The 14913-nt window shown below is 44.2% G+C and overlaps 1 protein-coding gene across 25 annotated transcripts in view; it reads left to right on the top strand.

Annotated features, from left to right (window-relative positions):
* The window catches only part of LOC139416728 (heparan sulfate proteoglycan 2), a 190475-nt gene that overhangs the window by 40845 nt on the left and 134717 nt on the right, over positions 1 to 14913 (top strand). For all 25 annotated transcript variants that reach the window (XM_071165756.1, XM_071165745.1, XM_071165742.1 and 22 more), the window contains exon 2: positions 14599 to 14731. In XM_071165756.1, coding sequence (XP_071021857.1) covers positions 14599 to 14731 — 133 coding nt within the window. The remainder of the gene's footprint in view (positions 1 to 14598; positions 14732 to 14913) is intronic.

Below are 14913 nucleotides of genomic sequence, written 5' to 3'. Positions count from 1 at the left end.
CCACCAGCTTCATGAGGAATGCTTTTCCAACGGTCTTGAAGGAGTTCCCACAAATGCTAAGCACTCGTTGGCTACTTTTCCTTCAATCTGCGGTCCAACTCATCCCAAACGGCAGGGTAGCCTAGTGGTTAGAGTGTTGGACTAGTAACCGTAAATGTTGCAAGTACAAATCCCAGAGCTGACAAGGTACAAATCTGTTGTTCTGCCCCTGAACAGGCAGTTAACCCACTGTTCCTAGGCCATCATTGAAAATAAGAATTTGTTCTTAACTGACTTGCCTAGTTAAATAAAGGTAAAACATTTTTTTTTAAACATCTCAATTGGGTTGAGGTCGGATGATTGTGTGTAACGGCCGTTGTCGGAAGAAGGAGTAGACCGCAGCGTGGTACGTGTTCATATTGCCTTTAATAAACTGAACACTAAATACAAAAAAACAAGAGAATAAATGAAAACCGAAACAGTTCTGTATGGTGAAACAGAAAACAACTACCCACAACCCATAGTGGGAAAACAGGCTGCCTAAGTATGGTTCTCAATCAGAGACAACGACAGACAGCTGTCTCTGATTGAGAACCATACCCGGCCAAAAAAAAGAAATACAAAAACATAGAAAAAAGAACATAGAACGCCCCCCCTAGTCACACCCTGGCCTAACCAAAATAGAGAATAAAAAGCCTCTCTATGGCCAGGGCGTGACATTGTGGAGGCCAGGTCATCTGATATCAGCACCATTACTCTCCTTCTTGGTCAAATAGCTCTTACACAGCCTGGAAGTGTGTTTTGGGTCATTGTCCTGTTGAAAACAAATGATAGTCCCACTAAGCGCAAACCAGATGTGATGGCGTATCACTGCAGAATGCTGTGGTAGCCATGCTGGTTAAGTGTGCCTTAAATTCCAAATAAATCACAGACAGCATGCCCAGCAAAGCACCCCCACACCATCACGCCTCCTCCTCTATGCTTCACGGTGGGAACCACACATGCGTAGATCATCCGTCCACCTACTCTGCGTCTCACAGAGACATGGCGGTTGGAACCAAAAATCAAGAAATTTGGACTTATCAAATGAAGGACAGATTTCCACCCGTCTAATGTCCATTGCTCGTGTTTCTTGGCCCAAACAAGTCTCTTCTTATTATTGGTGTCCTTTAGTAGTAGTTTCTTTGCAGCAATTTGACCATGAAGGCCTTATTACAGTCTCTTCTGAACAGTTGATGTTGACGTGTCTGTTACTTGAACTCTGTGAATCATTTATTTGGGCTGCAATTTCTGAGGCTGGTAACTTTAATGAATTTATCCTCTGCAGCAGAGGTAACTCTGGGTCTTCCTTTCCTGTGGCGGTCCTCATGTGAGCCAGTTTCATCATAGCGCTTGATGGTTTTTGTAAAAGTTCTTGAAATGTTCATCATTGACTGACCTTCATGTCTTAAAGTAATGATGGACTGTCATTTCTCTTTGCCTATTTGAGCTGTTCTTGCCATAATATGGACTTGGTCTTTTGCCAAATGGGGATGTCTTCTGTACACCACCCCTACCTTGTCACAACACAACTGTTTGGCTCAAACGCATTAAGAATGAATGAAATTCCACAAATGAACTTTTAACAAGTCGCACCTGTTAATTGTAATGCATTCCAGGAGTTCCCACATATGCTAAGCACTTGTTGGCTGCTTTTCCTTCACTCTACGGTCCAACTCATCCCAAACTATCTCAATTGAGTTGAGGTATATAGCCTCGTTATTGTTATTTTATTGTTGCTCTTTAATTATTCGATATTTTTCTATTTTCTCCTTTTATTTAAAAAATATATGTTTTTTACTTCAGTTTATTTTAGTAAATACTTTCTTAACATTTATTTTTCTTAAAACAGCATTGTTGGTTAAGAGCTTGTAAGTAAGTATTTCACTGTAAGGTCTACAGCTGTTGTATTTGGCACATGTGACAAATAAAATTTGATTTAGATTTTTTGATTAGAATATGGTTTTTATTATTTTATTGACCTGATTTAGTCAATCAAATGTAATTGTTCAAATTATCTTTCAGAAAACGTTTGTATATTGTCCCATACAATAATCTGTACTCTTAATGTTTTGCCCCCCCAAAAAAATAATGTAAATAAATTGTCAACCCCACTGCATAAATTGGCGACCTTACTGCAGTTTCCCAGCAACCCCGACATTGAATATCACTGTGGTGAACATAAAGGGTTGCACACAACAAGCAGGAATGCTAAATGACATGCCAATTGTTTACAGTATGAGGTTTTCATACTCAAAACAGTTACCATTTAATTTACAACTAACAGTGTTCTTACTCCCTGTTTGATTTACAACTAACAGTGTTCTTACTTCCTGTTTGATTTACAACTAACAGTGTTCTTACTTCCTGTTTGATTTACAACTAACAGTGTTCTTACTTCCTGTTTGATTTACAACTAACAGTGTTCTTACTTCCTGTTTGATTTACAACTAGCAGTGTTCTAACTCCCTGTTTGATTTACAACTAACAGTGTTCTTACTCCCTGTTTGATTTACAACTAACAGTGTTCTTACTTCCTGTTTGATTTACAACTAACAGTGTTCTTACTTCCTGTTTGATTTACAACTAACAGTGTTCTTACTTCCTGTTTGATTTACAACTAACAGTGTTCTTACTTGCTGTTTGATTTACAACTAACAGTGTTCTTACTTCCTGTTTGATTTACAACTAACAGTGTTCTTACTTGCTGTTTGATTTACAACTAACAGTGTTCTTACTTCCTGTTTGATTTACAACTAACAGTGTTCTTACTCCCTGTTTGATTTACAACTAACAATGTTCTTACTTCCTGTTTGATTTACAACTAACAGTGTTCTTACTTGCTGTTTGATTTACAACTAACAGTGTTCTTACTCCCTGTTTGATTTACAACTAACAGTGTTCTTACTCCCTGTTTGATTTACAACTAACAGTGTTCTTACTCCCTGTTTGATTTACAACTAACAGTGTTCTTACTCCCTATTTGATTTACAACTAACAGTGTTCTTACTCCCTATTTGATTTACAACTAACAGTGTTCTTACTCCCTATTGGATTTACAACTAACAGTGTTCTTACTCCCTATTTGAGATCGTTTTCCTTGATTTCTTTTTTAAACGCTTCCAATTTATCAGCCCATTTCATGTTATTTAGGCGTATCCATTCAAAATATGCAGCAAAGGTCAGAGGCAGCAGGTAATATTTCTCTATTTCTCTCAGAGAATTCCTTAGGGTACTATTCTCAATGACTTGTTAAGTAGATGTAATGGGAAACACATTGTGGACTTCAACACAGTGGCTGTACATAGGCTACACACACAATACCGCCTCACACTACCAGGAGATTATTTGCTGTGTCCAACATGACGAACAGCTGCTCTGGGTCTGACTCTGGACACGTCCAAAAAGTTAGCATGTGTGTCAAGAGAGGAATGCTGGGCCTGTATAGAGCGGAATGCCTGTTTGAGTCATGACGTATTGTAGCATGCATTGCATGATCCGTATGTGGGAGCGGAAGGAGAGAATGAATGACCTGTGGGAAGATCGCAGCCGCTCTGAGTAATATGGTCAGAATGTTATATTTCTGATGTTTCTTTTGATTTTATCTCAACAATTGACCCTCCCCATACCCACTTACACACACACACACACGCACGCACGCACGCATGCACACACACACACACACACACACACACATATACACACAGAGACATACATATCACAAACACACACACACACACACATACACACAGGTGTAGCCTAAAGCACACCCCACCTTCCTTTACTCTATATGAAAACACTCCCTCTCTCTTTTTCCCTTTAGAAACACTGTGATGCTGTTTGTGTCAATGTCTGTATGGAGCATTGTCGCAGAAAATACATTGTACTGTAGCAAGTTGTCAGAGAGTCTATTGAAAGAGGCTTGTATGCTTCCTTCCTGTCCCATCACTTTGGATTAGACCCTGTGTAGAGCTCTGCAGAGAGCAGAAGGGCTTCTCTCATCAACCTCTTTATCTAAGAGGGTCTCAGCCAGAGGTTTGGTGGCACAAGTGGCAGTTTCTCAATCCCCCCACCACTTCGTTCAAGGGTTAAGCACACACAGGAAACTTACATGCATTTACACACACGCACGCACGCACACACACACACACACACTCAGGCACATCCTGTTGTCATACCCCCATTGTCAAATGTCACCACTGGGCATCTCTCTCTCTCATGTTTGATTCAGTCAGTGTTATGGGTGTGGAAAAACAGTGTTTTCTCAGGGACTGACTTTCTCCTTTCCCCCTGATGCCTGTCAGGCTGTCTCTAAAGGGATGACAGACAGGGCAAAAACCTCTACAGCCTCTGTGCCTGTGTGTCTGTCTGTCTTATCTGCGTGCCTGTGTGTCTGTCTGTCTGTCTTGTCTGCGTGCCTGTATGTCTGTCTGTCTGTCTTGTCTGCGTGCCTGTGTGTCTGTCTGTCTTGTTTACGTGCCTGTGTGTCTGTCTGTCTGTCTTGTCTGCGTGCCTGTGTGTCTGTCTGTCTGTCTTGTTTGCGTGCCTGTGTGTCTGTCTGTCTTGTCTGCGTGCCTGTGTGTCTGTTTGTGTCACGCCCTGACCATAGTTTGCTTTGTCTATGTGTCAGCACATTTCGTATATAGCGTCACGGTCGTTGTTAATTTATTGTTTTGGTCAGTTTACTTCGTGTTTTCGTCATCCATTAAAATGATGCATTCACGCCACGCTGCGCTTTGGTCCGCTTCTTACGACGATCGTGACAGAATCACCCACCACAAAAGGACCAAGCGGCGTGGTGACAGGCAGCAGCTGCAGTAGCAGCGTTGTCAGGACTCCTGGACATGGGAGGACGTTTTGGACGGCAAGGGTTGCTACACATGGGAGGAGATCCTGGCTGGAAGGGATCGCCTCCCATGGGAACAGGTGGAGGCAGCTAGGAGAGCAGAGGCAGCCGGAGAGAGGAGCCAGCGATACTAGGGAACACGGCTGGCAAGGAAGCCCGAGATCCAGCCCCAACACAGGGGGAACACAGGGAGTGTGGCGAAGCCAGGTAGGAGACCTGTGCCAACTTCCTGTGCTTACCGGAGAGCGAGAGGGACCGGGCAGGCACCGTGTTATGCTGTGGAGCGCATGGTGTCCCCGGTGCGGGTGCATAGCCCGGTGCGGTACATTCCAGTTCCTCGTATCGGCCGGGCTAGAGTGGGCATCGAGCCAGGTGCCATGAAGCTGGCTCTACGCATCTGGTCTCCAGTGCGTCTCCTTAGGCCTGCTTATATGGCACCAGCCTTACGCATGGTGTCCCCGGTTCGCCAGCACAGACCAGTGTGGGCTATTCCACCTCGCCGCACTGGCCTGGCTACCGGGAGCATGCAACCAGGTAAGGTTGGGCAGGCTCGGTGCTCAAGAGCTCCAGTGAGCCTGCACGGTCCAGTCTATCCAGTGCCACCTCCACGCACCAGCCCTCCGGTGGCAGCCCCCCGCACCAGGCTGTCTCTCCGTCTTCTGCCTAAAGAGTCTTCCTCCTGTCCTGAGTCGCCAGAGTCTTCCTCCTGTCCTGAGCCGCCAGAGTCTTCCTCCTGTCCTGAGCCGCCAGAGTCTTCCTCCTTTCCTGGGCCGCCAGAGTCTTCCTCCTGTCCTGAGCCGCCAGAGTCTTCCTCCTGTCCTGAGCCGCCAGAGTCTTCCTCCTGTCCTGAGCCGCCAGAGTCTTCCTCCTGTCCAGAGCCGCCAGAGTCTTCCTCCTGTCCAGAGCCGCCAGAGTCTTCCTCCTGTCCAGAGCCGCTAGAGTCTTCCTCCTGTCCAATGGTTATAAATGAGGCCCCAGGTTCCTGGTAGTGCTAAAGCTGGGGTCAGAGAAGTGAAGCATAGGCCCCTGGTGCCATGTAGTACTGAAACTGGGGTCAGAAAGTGAAGCATAGGCCCCTGGTGCCTGGTAGTACTGAATCTGGTGTCAGAGAAGTGAAACATAGGCCCATGGTGCCTGGTAGTACTGAATCTGGTGTCAGAGAAGTGAAACATAGGCCCATGGTGCCTGGTAGTACTGAATCTGGTGTCAGAGAAGTGAAACAAAGGCCCATGGTGCCTGGTAGTACTGAAGCTGGTGTCAGAGAAGTGAAACATAGGCCCATGGTGCCTGGTAGTACTGAAGCTGGTGTCAGAGAAGTGAAACATAGGCCCCTGGTGCCTGGTAGTACTGAAGCTGGTGTCAGAGAAGTGAAACATAGGCCCCTGGTGCCTGGTAGTACTGAAGCTGGTGTCAGAGAAGTGAAACATAGTCCCATGGTGCCTGGTAGTACTGAATCTGGTGTCAGAGAAGTGAAACATAGGCTCCTGGTGCCTGGTAGTACTGTGCTAGGTGGTACTGTACACAGGGCAGCATGCATACCAGAAAGCTTTACTGTGTGTGTGTGTGTGTTTGTATGTGCGAGTGGATGTGTGTGCATGTGTGTGTGTGTTTTAGGAGGGCGTGCGTGCGTGTGTGTATACATCTGTGTGCAGGCAGGGAAAAGCATGCCTGTATCAAGCTGTCATCCACTTATTGCTGCTAGCTGGTCAGTTTAGAGTTGACATTACGTTCCTGTTTAAAGCCTAGGCAGCGTCGCCTCTCATACCTCCTCCTGTTTGAGGAAATATTGTTAGAACTTTGCCATAAAGAGTGAAAAATCAAGGGGTTTTCTGAATGCAGCTTGTGTTGTTTTGTTCCCTGTCTTGCTGTTATCAGACATACTGTACACCCTTCATCATCTGGACCTTACAGAGATATGTAGTTTAAGTTTTTTTACACCTGAATTGTGGAATAATCTCCCAAACTACAATGTGATGATTTAGTGCCTCTAGGGCATTTCAGACAGCTGATTGAGGACTTTTTGAATGAAAAAAGTTGTTGTTTTCTTCTCTGTTTTGCTTTTTGTAGTGTATGTCACGACTCCTACCGAATGTGGCTCCCCTTCCTGTTCAGGTGGCGCTCAGCGGTCGTCGTCACCGGCCTACTAGCTGCCACTGATCTTTTTTTCCCCCTTGTCTGTTTATTAGTTACACGTGTGATTAGTTAGGTTCATTGGTTGGGCTTTATTATCCAGCCGGCCCGCCTGCTGTTGTGCGGGATTATTTTCAGTGTATGATTGTGCACGACTGTAAGTCCCGGTTGTCCGTGTATGTGTGTTTTGCTGGACTGTTTAGTTCCCCGTGTTTTGGGGCATTTGTTTGGGTTGGCGTCGTTTTCACCGGTGTGGTAAATTAAAAGTTTTGCTACCCTGAACTTTCTGTTTCCTGCGCCTGACTTCTTCCTCCACTACACCCCGGGCATTACAGTGTACTGAAGTGCATATTTTTGTAATTACTCGGCTCATCTGTAAAAGTGACAGGCTTGAAACTCAACAGTTTATATATTTTACCTTTATTTAACTAGGCAAGTCAGTTAAGAACAAATTCTTATTTTCAATGACGGCCTAGGAACAGTGGGTTAACTGCCTGTTCAGGGGCAGAATGACAGATTTGTACCTTGTCAGCTCAGGGATTTGATCTTGCAACCTTTCGGTTACTTGTCCAATGCTCTAACCACTAGGCTACCTGCAAGTCTGAAAATGACCTACAGTGCCTTCAAAAGGTATTCACACTCCTTGACTTTTTCCACATTTTGTTGTTACAGCCTGAATTTAAGATTTTGTGTCACTGAACTACACATAATATCCCATAATGTCAAAATGGAATTATGTTTTTTAGAAATGTTTACAAATTAAGAAAAGCTGACATTTCTTTAGTCATTAAGTATTTGTTTTGTTATGGCAAGCCAAAATAAGTTAATGAGTAAAAATGTGCTTAATAACAAGTCAAATAAGTTGCATGGATTCACTCTGTGAAATAATAGTGTTTCACATGATTTTTGAATGACTACCTCATCTCTGTACCCCACACATTTTCATTTGATTTTATTTCACCTTTATTTAACCAGGTAGGCCAGGTGAGAACAAGTTCTCATTTACAACTGCAACCTGGCCAAGGTAAAGCAAGGCAGTGCGACAAAACAACACAGAGTTTACATAAACAAACGTAAAGTCAGTAACACAATAGAAAAATCTATGTACAGTGTGTGCAAATGTAGTACGATTAGGGAGGTAAGGCAATGAGTGAGTGAAGGATGAGTGAAGGAGGCTTTGTTGCTTTGTTGCGAAATAGGAATCCGATTCTAGATTTAATTTTGGATTGGAAATGCTTAATGTGAGTCTGGAAGGAGAGTTTACAGTCTAACCAGACACCTAGGTATTTGTAGTTGTCCACATATTCTAAGTCAGAACCGTCCAGAGTAGTGATGATAGTCTGGCGGGAGGGTGCAGGCAGAAATCGGTTGAAGAGCATGCACTTAGTTTTACTGGCATTTAAAAGAAGTTGGAGGCCACGGAAGGAGTGTTATATGGCGTGTAAGCTCGTTTGGAGGTTTGTTAGCACAGTGTCCATAGAAGGGCCAGAGGTATACAGAATGGTGTCGTCTGCGTAGAGGTGGATCAGAGAATCACCAGCAGCAAGAGCAACATCATTGATGTATACAGAGAAAAGAGTCGGCCTGATAATTGAACCCTGTGGCTCCCCCATAGAGACTGCCAGAGGTCCGGAAAACAGTCCCATTGATTTGACACACTGAACTCTATCTGAGAAGTAGCAACCTTGGCAACCTTGGTTAGCATGCACTGCGCCCGGTCCGCCACAGGAGTCGCTGGTGCGGACCAAACCCTCCCTAACCCCGACAACGCTAGGCCAATTGTGCGTCGCCCCATGGACCTCCCGGTCGGTTACGACAGAGCCTGGACGCGAACCCAGAGTTTCTGGTGGCACACCTGGCGCTGCAGTACAGCACCCTTAACCACTGCGCCACCCGGGAGGCCCCAAAACGGCTATCTAAGGCATATTGAGCAGGGCTGGTGGCTCTACAGTGAAATAAGACAATAATCACTAACCAAAACAGCAGTAGACAAGGCAGTGCCTTCGGCAAGTATTCAGGCCTGTTGACTATTTGTACATTTTGTTACGTTACAGCCTTATTCAGTATTCAGACCCTTTACTAAAGCACCGTCGGCAGTGATTATAGCCTGGAGTCTTCTTGGGTATGATGCTACAACCTTGGCACACCTGTACTTTGGGGAGTCTCTCCCATTCTTCTTTGCATATCCTCTCAAGCTCTATCAGGTTGGAGGGGAGCATTGTTGCACAGCTATTTTCACGTCTCTCCAGAGATGTTCTATCGGGTTCAAGTCCAGGCTCTGGCTGGGCCACTCAAGGACATACAGAGACTTGTCCCGAAGCCACTCCTGCCTTGTCTTGGCTGTGTGAACCTTTGCCGCAGTCTGAGGTCCTGAGCGCTCTGAAGCAGGTTTTCATCAAGGACCTCTCTGTACTTTGCTCCGTTCATCTTTTCCTCAACCCTGACTAGTCTCCCAGTCCCTGTCACTGAAAAACATCCCCACAGCATGATGCTGTCACCACCATGCTTCACCTTAGGGATGGTGCCAGGTTTCATCCAGACGTGAAGCTTGGCATCCAAGCCAAAGAGTTCAATCTTGGTTTCATCAGACCAGAGAATGTTGTTTCTCATGGTATGAGAGTCTTTAGATACCTTTTAGCGAACTCCAAGTGGGCTGTCATGTGCCTTTTACTGAGGAGTGGCTTCTGTCTGGCCACTCTACCATAAAGGTCTGATTGGTGGAGCACTGCAGAGATGGTTGTCCTTCTAGAAGGTTCTCCCATCTCCACAGAGGATCTCTAGAGCTCTGTCAAGGTGACCATCGGGTTCTTGGTCACCTCCCTGACCAAGGCCCTTCTCCCCTGATTGCTCAGTTTTCCGGGTGGCCACCTCTAGGAAGAGTCTTGGTGGTTCCAAACTTCTTCCATTTAAGAATGATGGAGGCCACTGTGTTCTTGGGGACCTTCAATTCTGCAGAAATGTTTTGGTACCCTTCCCCAGAACTGTGCCTCGACACAATCCTGTCTTGGAGCTCTACGGACATTTCCTTTGGTCTCTTGGCTCGCAGTGTGCCTTTCCAAATCATGTCCAATCAATTGAATTGACTACAGGTGGACTCCAATCAAGTTGTAGAAACATCTCAAGGATGACCAATGGAAACAGCATGCACTTGAACTCAATTTCGAGTCTCATAGCAAAGGGTCTGAATACTTATGTAAATAAGTTTTTTTTTAATATATTTTTTTATCAATTTGGAAACATTTCTTAAAACCTGTTTTCCATTTGTCATTATGGGGTGATGTGTGTAGATTGCTGAGCATTAAAATAAATGTCATCCATTTTAGAATAAGTCTGTAAAGTAAAAAAATGCAGAAAAGGTCAAGGGGTCTGAAGACTTTCCAAAGGCGCTGTACAATTATCTGTCAGGTCCCTCAGTCAAACATTGAATTTTAAACACAGATTCAACCACAATGCCTCGCAAAGAAGGGCACCTATTGGTAGATGGGTAAAAATAAAAAAGCAGACATTGAATATCGGTTTGAGTGTGGTGAAGCTATTAATTCTGGTGTATCGATATACCCAGTCACTACAAAGATACAGGCATCCTTCCTAATTCAGTTGCTGGAGAAGAAGAAGGAAACCGCTCAGGGATTTCACCATGAGGCCACTTTAAAACAGTTATAGAGTTTAATGGCTGTGATTGGAAAAAACTGAAGATTGATCAACAACATTGTAGTTAGTCCACAATGCTAACCTTATTTACAAAGTGAAAAGAAGGAAGCCTGTACAGAATACATTCATATTCTGAAACATACATCCGGTTTGCAACAAGGCGCAAAAGTAATACTGCAAAAAATATGGCAAAGCAATACACTTTTTGTCCTGAAACAATGTGTTATGTTTGCAGCAAATCCAAAACAGCACATTACTGAGTACCACTCTCCATATTTTCAAGCATAGTGGTGGCTGCATCATGTTATGTGTATGCTTGTAATCATTAAGGACTAGGAAGTTTTTCAGGATAAAAAAGAAAATAATTGAGCTAAGCACAGGTAAATTCCTAGAGGAAAACCTGGTTCAGTTTGCTTTTCACCAGACACTGGGATATGAATTCAACTTTCAGCAGGACAATAACCTGAAACACAAGGCCAAATATAATTATGAATGTTCTTGAGTGGCCTTGTTACAGTTTTGACTTCAATCGACTCGAAGATCTAAGGCAAGACTTGAAAATGGCTGTATAGCAATGATCAACAACCAACTTGACAGAGCTTGAAGAATTTAAAAAATAATAATGTGCAAATATTGTACAATCCAGGTGTGCAAAGCTCTTAAAGACTTACCCAGAAAGCCAAATGTGATTCTAACATGTATTGACTCAGGGGTATTTCATTTTCAATAAATTTGCAAAAATGTCTAAAAACATGGTTTTACTCTGTCGTTATGGTGTATTACGTGTAGATGGGTGAGATTTATTTAATTTGGCCTGTAACACAACAAAATGTGGAATTAGTCAAGAGGTATGAATACTTTCTGAAGGTACAATATTTATTATATGTGTAATGCTGGAAAAACATATCATAAGAAAGCTGTAAATATGAAGCAAAACGAGAGTTACCGTTGGTAGTTTCAGTGCTAAGTTAGGCCTTGCTGTGTCTGTAACGTGAAGATGTTTCTCACACATAGTCCATTCATTCTGCAGCTGCATTAGGGCTGACTGGTGGAGGGGGCGAACTGAATCCCCTAAAACATTCTTCTCACGCTGTTCTCCCTCGACAGGCCTTGGCTGACGGCTGTTACAGGGACATGGTGGGGATGGGAGTAGTGTGTGTGCGTTTGTGTATGTATAATATTAAGGTTATTACACGACCATCTCATGGGCACACATCTGTCTGGCGCTGGCTCTGGGTCTAGCTGGGAAGACAACAGATGTTTGACTAGAAATCCAGGACAGCTGATAGTGCTCTCCTCTCCGATGGGATCTTGGCTGCATTGTCCAAACCCCCTCTGTTCCTTCTGATCGTTCTGCCAATGCTGCTGGTCATCGATTGTTCACGGAGACAAAATGTTGGAATTCCTATCCCCTTGCACTGTAAACAACAGCTGGGCAAATTTAGAGGGGTTAACTTGTCTTAAGGCTTCTCTCTGTGGCCTCACTCGGCTGTCCTTCCATACCCCGTAGAATGTGTTTCTCTCGCTTTTGGTCTGTACCTCCTTTTACATCAGGGATCGGCAACTTTGATGAGGTTGGGGGCCTCAAAAAATCTGAACTCATCATGAGGGGCCACAGTGGCTGCAATTCTACACATTTTGCCATAGATGTGGAGAGAAATGTTAGCAGTTTTTAATATGATATCTGAGTGAAAGTTTCTAGATGTTGTGAACTACCCCGGTTGGTAATTCGACAATGATTACTAGATGTTTAGATAGTTGGCTAGACGAACTTACAAATCTAAAAAATGTTTGCGACATGGGCTAATTGAGGGACAATTGATGCACAACCAAATTTCGAAATTGCACCTTGTGTATTCTAGTATTCCAACTCTCAATAGTAAGTTGAGACTCTGACTGTGTTCCCAAACAATTTTTGCTTTTATGTTTTGGAAATTGATCCTAAAAAAGGGGGGCCAGTTGCCCATCCCCAAACAGAAGACTTACAGGGATGCATATCAAGTGACAATTCGGCAAACATTGAGCAGGGAGCAGGACCTTTATCTGGAGGCAATGATAACAGGGATTTTTCTGCCATTGAAATCCTTGGCGTTTTTTCTGGTTGCCTAAGTCCAAACCGTAAAAAATAGAAATAATGAAGTGTAAACTTAAACGACCATTGCCATGGCCCCTGCCACGGCCACCACCTAAGCCGCTTTTTGATCCAGAAAAAACGCTGGATAACCGAAACACAGTGGACATGTCCCAACCTCTAGAGAGAGAGAGAGGGAGGGAGAATGCACGAGAGAGAGAATGAGTGGGAGAGAGAGAGAGAGAGGGAAAGAAAGAGAGAGCGAGAGAGAAAGAATGACATAGAGAGAGAGCGAGAGCAAGAGAGAGAACCCCATCAGACCCCATCTATCCCAAGGGAGTGGGACTGGGAAGCAGGAGATGATCACACCAACGGTTGGCTGGTTGGCTCCAGTGAAAAGAAATTGTCCAGTCAGCGGTTTCCTTTTAAAAAAGTCCCGGGATTGTTGTGGTAGGGTGTTCAGTCAGGGGAGATAGGATTTGAGGGAGAGATCAAGTTATTTATTAGTCAGAGACATTTAAATGGGAAACAATGCCATGATGGGTGCGGGTGGAAATGGGAACTGGCGTGCCATGCCAACTGGAAATGCCAAGGGTGGCATGCTGCCTGGGAAGTATGCAAACATATAGCTCAGGTTTTGGACAACAACAGGGTCCGGTGGGGATGATATGGACCCAGGAAGAGAGAGGTTAAGGCTCTGTTTTTGTGCCAAAAGTTTTGAAGTTGAGAGAGTAGGCTGGATAACTTGGGTGGTATCATCAATGCATTAATAAGATGATCAGATATCAGATTTGCTGCCTTAGTGCTCAATGTCTTCAATTAGATTTGTGTAGTTTTATTGTGTCAGTAATGACCTTCCACAGAGATTAGATCCCTTTGAGAATATAGACTCCTTCCCCTATTGAAATGTTATCAAATGCAGTTATGAAAATGAACACCATCCCATACCTTTTTCCCTCTTCTCCAAATGCATTTAACAATCTCTTCACACCTTGACGTAATGAAGGGATCACCCTCTGGTTTTGAGATGGGACCTTTCAGTGACTGCTACACTGTGAAAATGTTTTAACAATCTTTCCATGATAAAGTGCTTGCTTCCTGATCCTCTGCTGAGGGTCCATCATAATGCTCTGATTGTGGTATGCTGCTCTGGACCTGCCTGCCTGCCTGCATGCCTGCTTGCCTGGGGGATGGAGCTTAAAGCATACTTTAACAGATTTGTGTCATCAAAACATTCAGATGTCAACCTCAACTAGCTCACTGGTGTTCAATTTCTGTGTTCAATCATGCACCTGCACCAAGCTGAAGCTCCATGATATTAGTGACTCTTGATCAACCATTGTGAAATCAATGCAAAATGCAATACACATTTACAGAAATTCATAAAATAGAAAATACCTTTAAAAAGTAACTAGAAACGATCAATTTTATGCAAACAGCACCCTTAAGAATCTGGTTAGTTGAAGACTGGCAGTTGCCTCCATCCTTGTTGCATTAGTTTTGTGAATGGCATGTCCTCATTCACAACCACTTGCATATCTACTCTACTATCTACTGGTCTCCGACAGTTCACATAGATGACGAACGTTAATGCAAACATACCACAATGCACCTATTTCCTGTGTGAAGCTCACAGCTTGACAGCCTCACACTACCGTCTAGGACTGCTGGGTGTAACCTAACTGACCTGGGCTACTTCCCAACTGGTACTCTATTCCCTATATACTGCGCTTTTGACCAGAACCCTATAGGGGACTGGGACTGGAAGGACAACACAACTGAGATGGTAGTGTGGGGCTGAAAAATAGGGTTCCGTCTGGAGACGTTAGACTTCAACCCCTATAAATCTCACTGTGGTGTTGTGTGTGTCTGCTGTCTGCAGGTGGCTCAGAGCTCCAAGGTGTGGGGAGAGGTCCCGCTGCCTGAGGACCTGGACTCCGAGAGGACTGTCGTCCAAAGGTCTCAGCGGTTCTTAGACGATGACGAGGACTTCACTGCGGACGAAGCATCAGGAGGTAGGGTCTGGGGTCGACACAACTGGATCGTAAAACAGCTTTCCTTTCATATTGAAACTTAATTTAGGATATACATGTAAAGGTCATGTTTACAATGCTATACTGTAAAGAATGTCACACTGCCCCTGAATAGTCGTTACAGAAAAGCAGTGGTCCCATCAGTGGTCCCATCCATAGTTAAT

Source organism: Oncorhynchus clarkii, chromosome 9 (genome assembly GCF_045791955.1).
Source record: "Oncorhynchus clarkii lewisi isolate Uvic-CL-2024 chromosome 9, UVic_Ocla_1.0, whole genome shotgun sequence".
NCBI lineage: Eukaryota > Metazoa > Chordata > Actinopteri > Salmoniformes > Salmonidae > Oncorhynchus > Oncorhynchus clarkii.
Note: the sequence above shows the minus strand (reverse complement) of the source record. Positions and strands in the feature narration are given on the sequence as shown.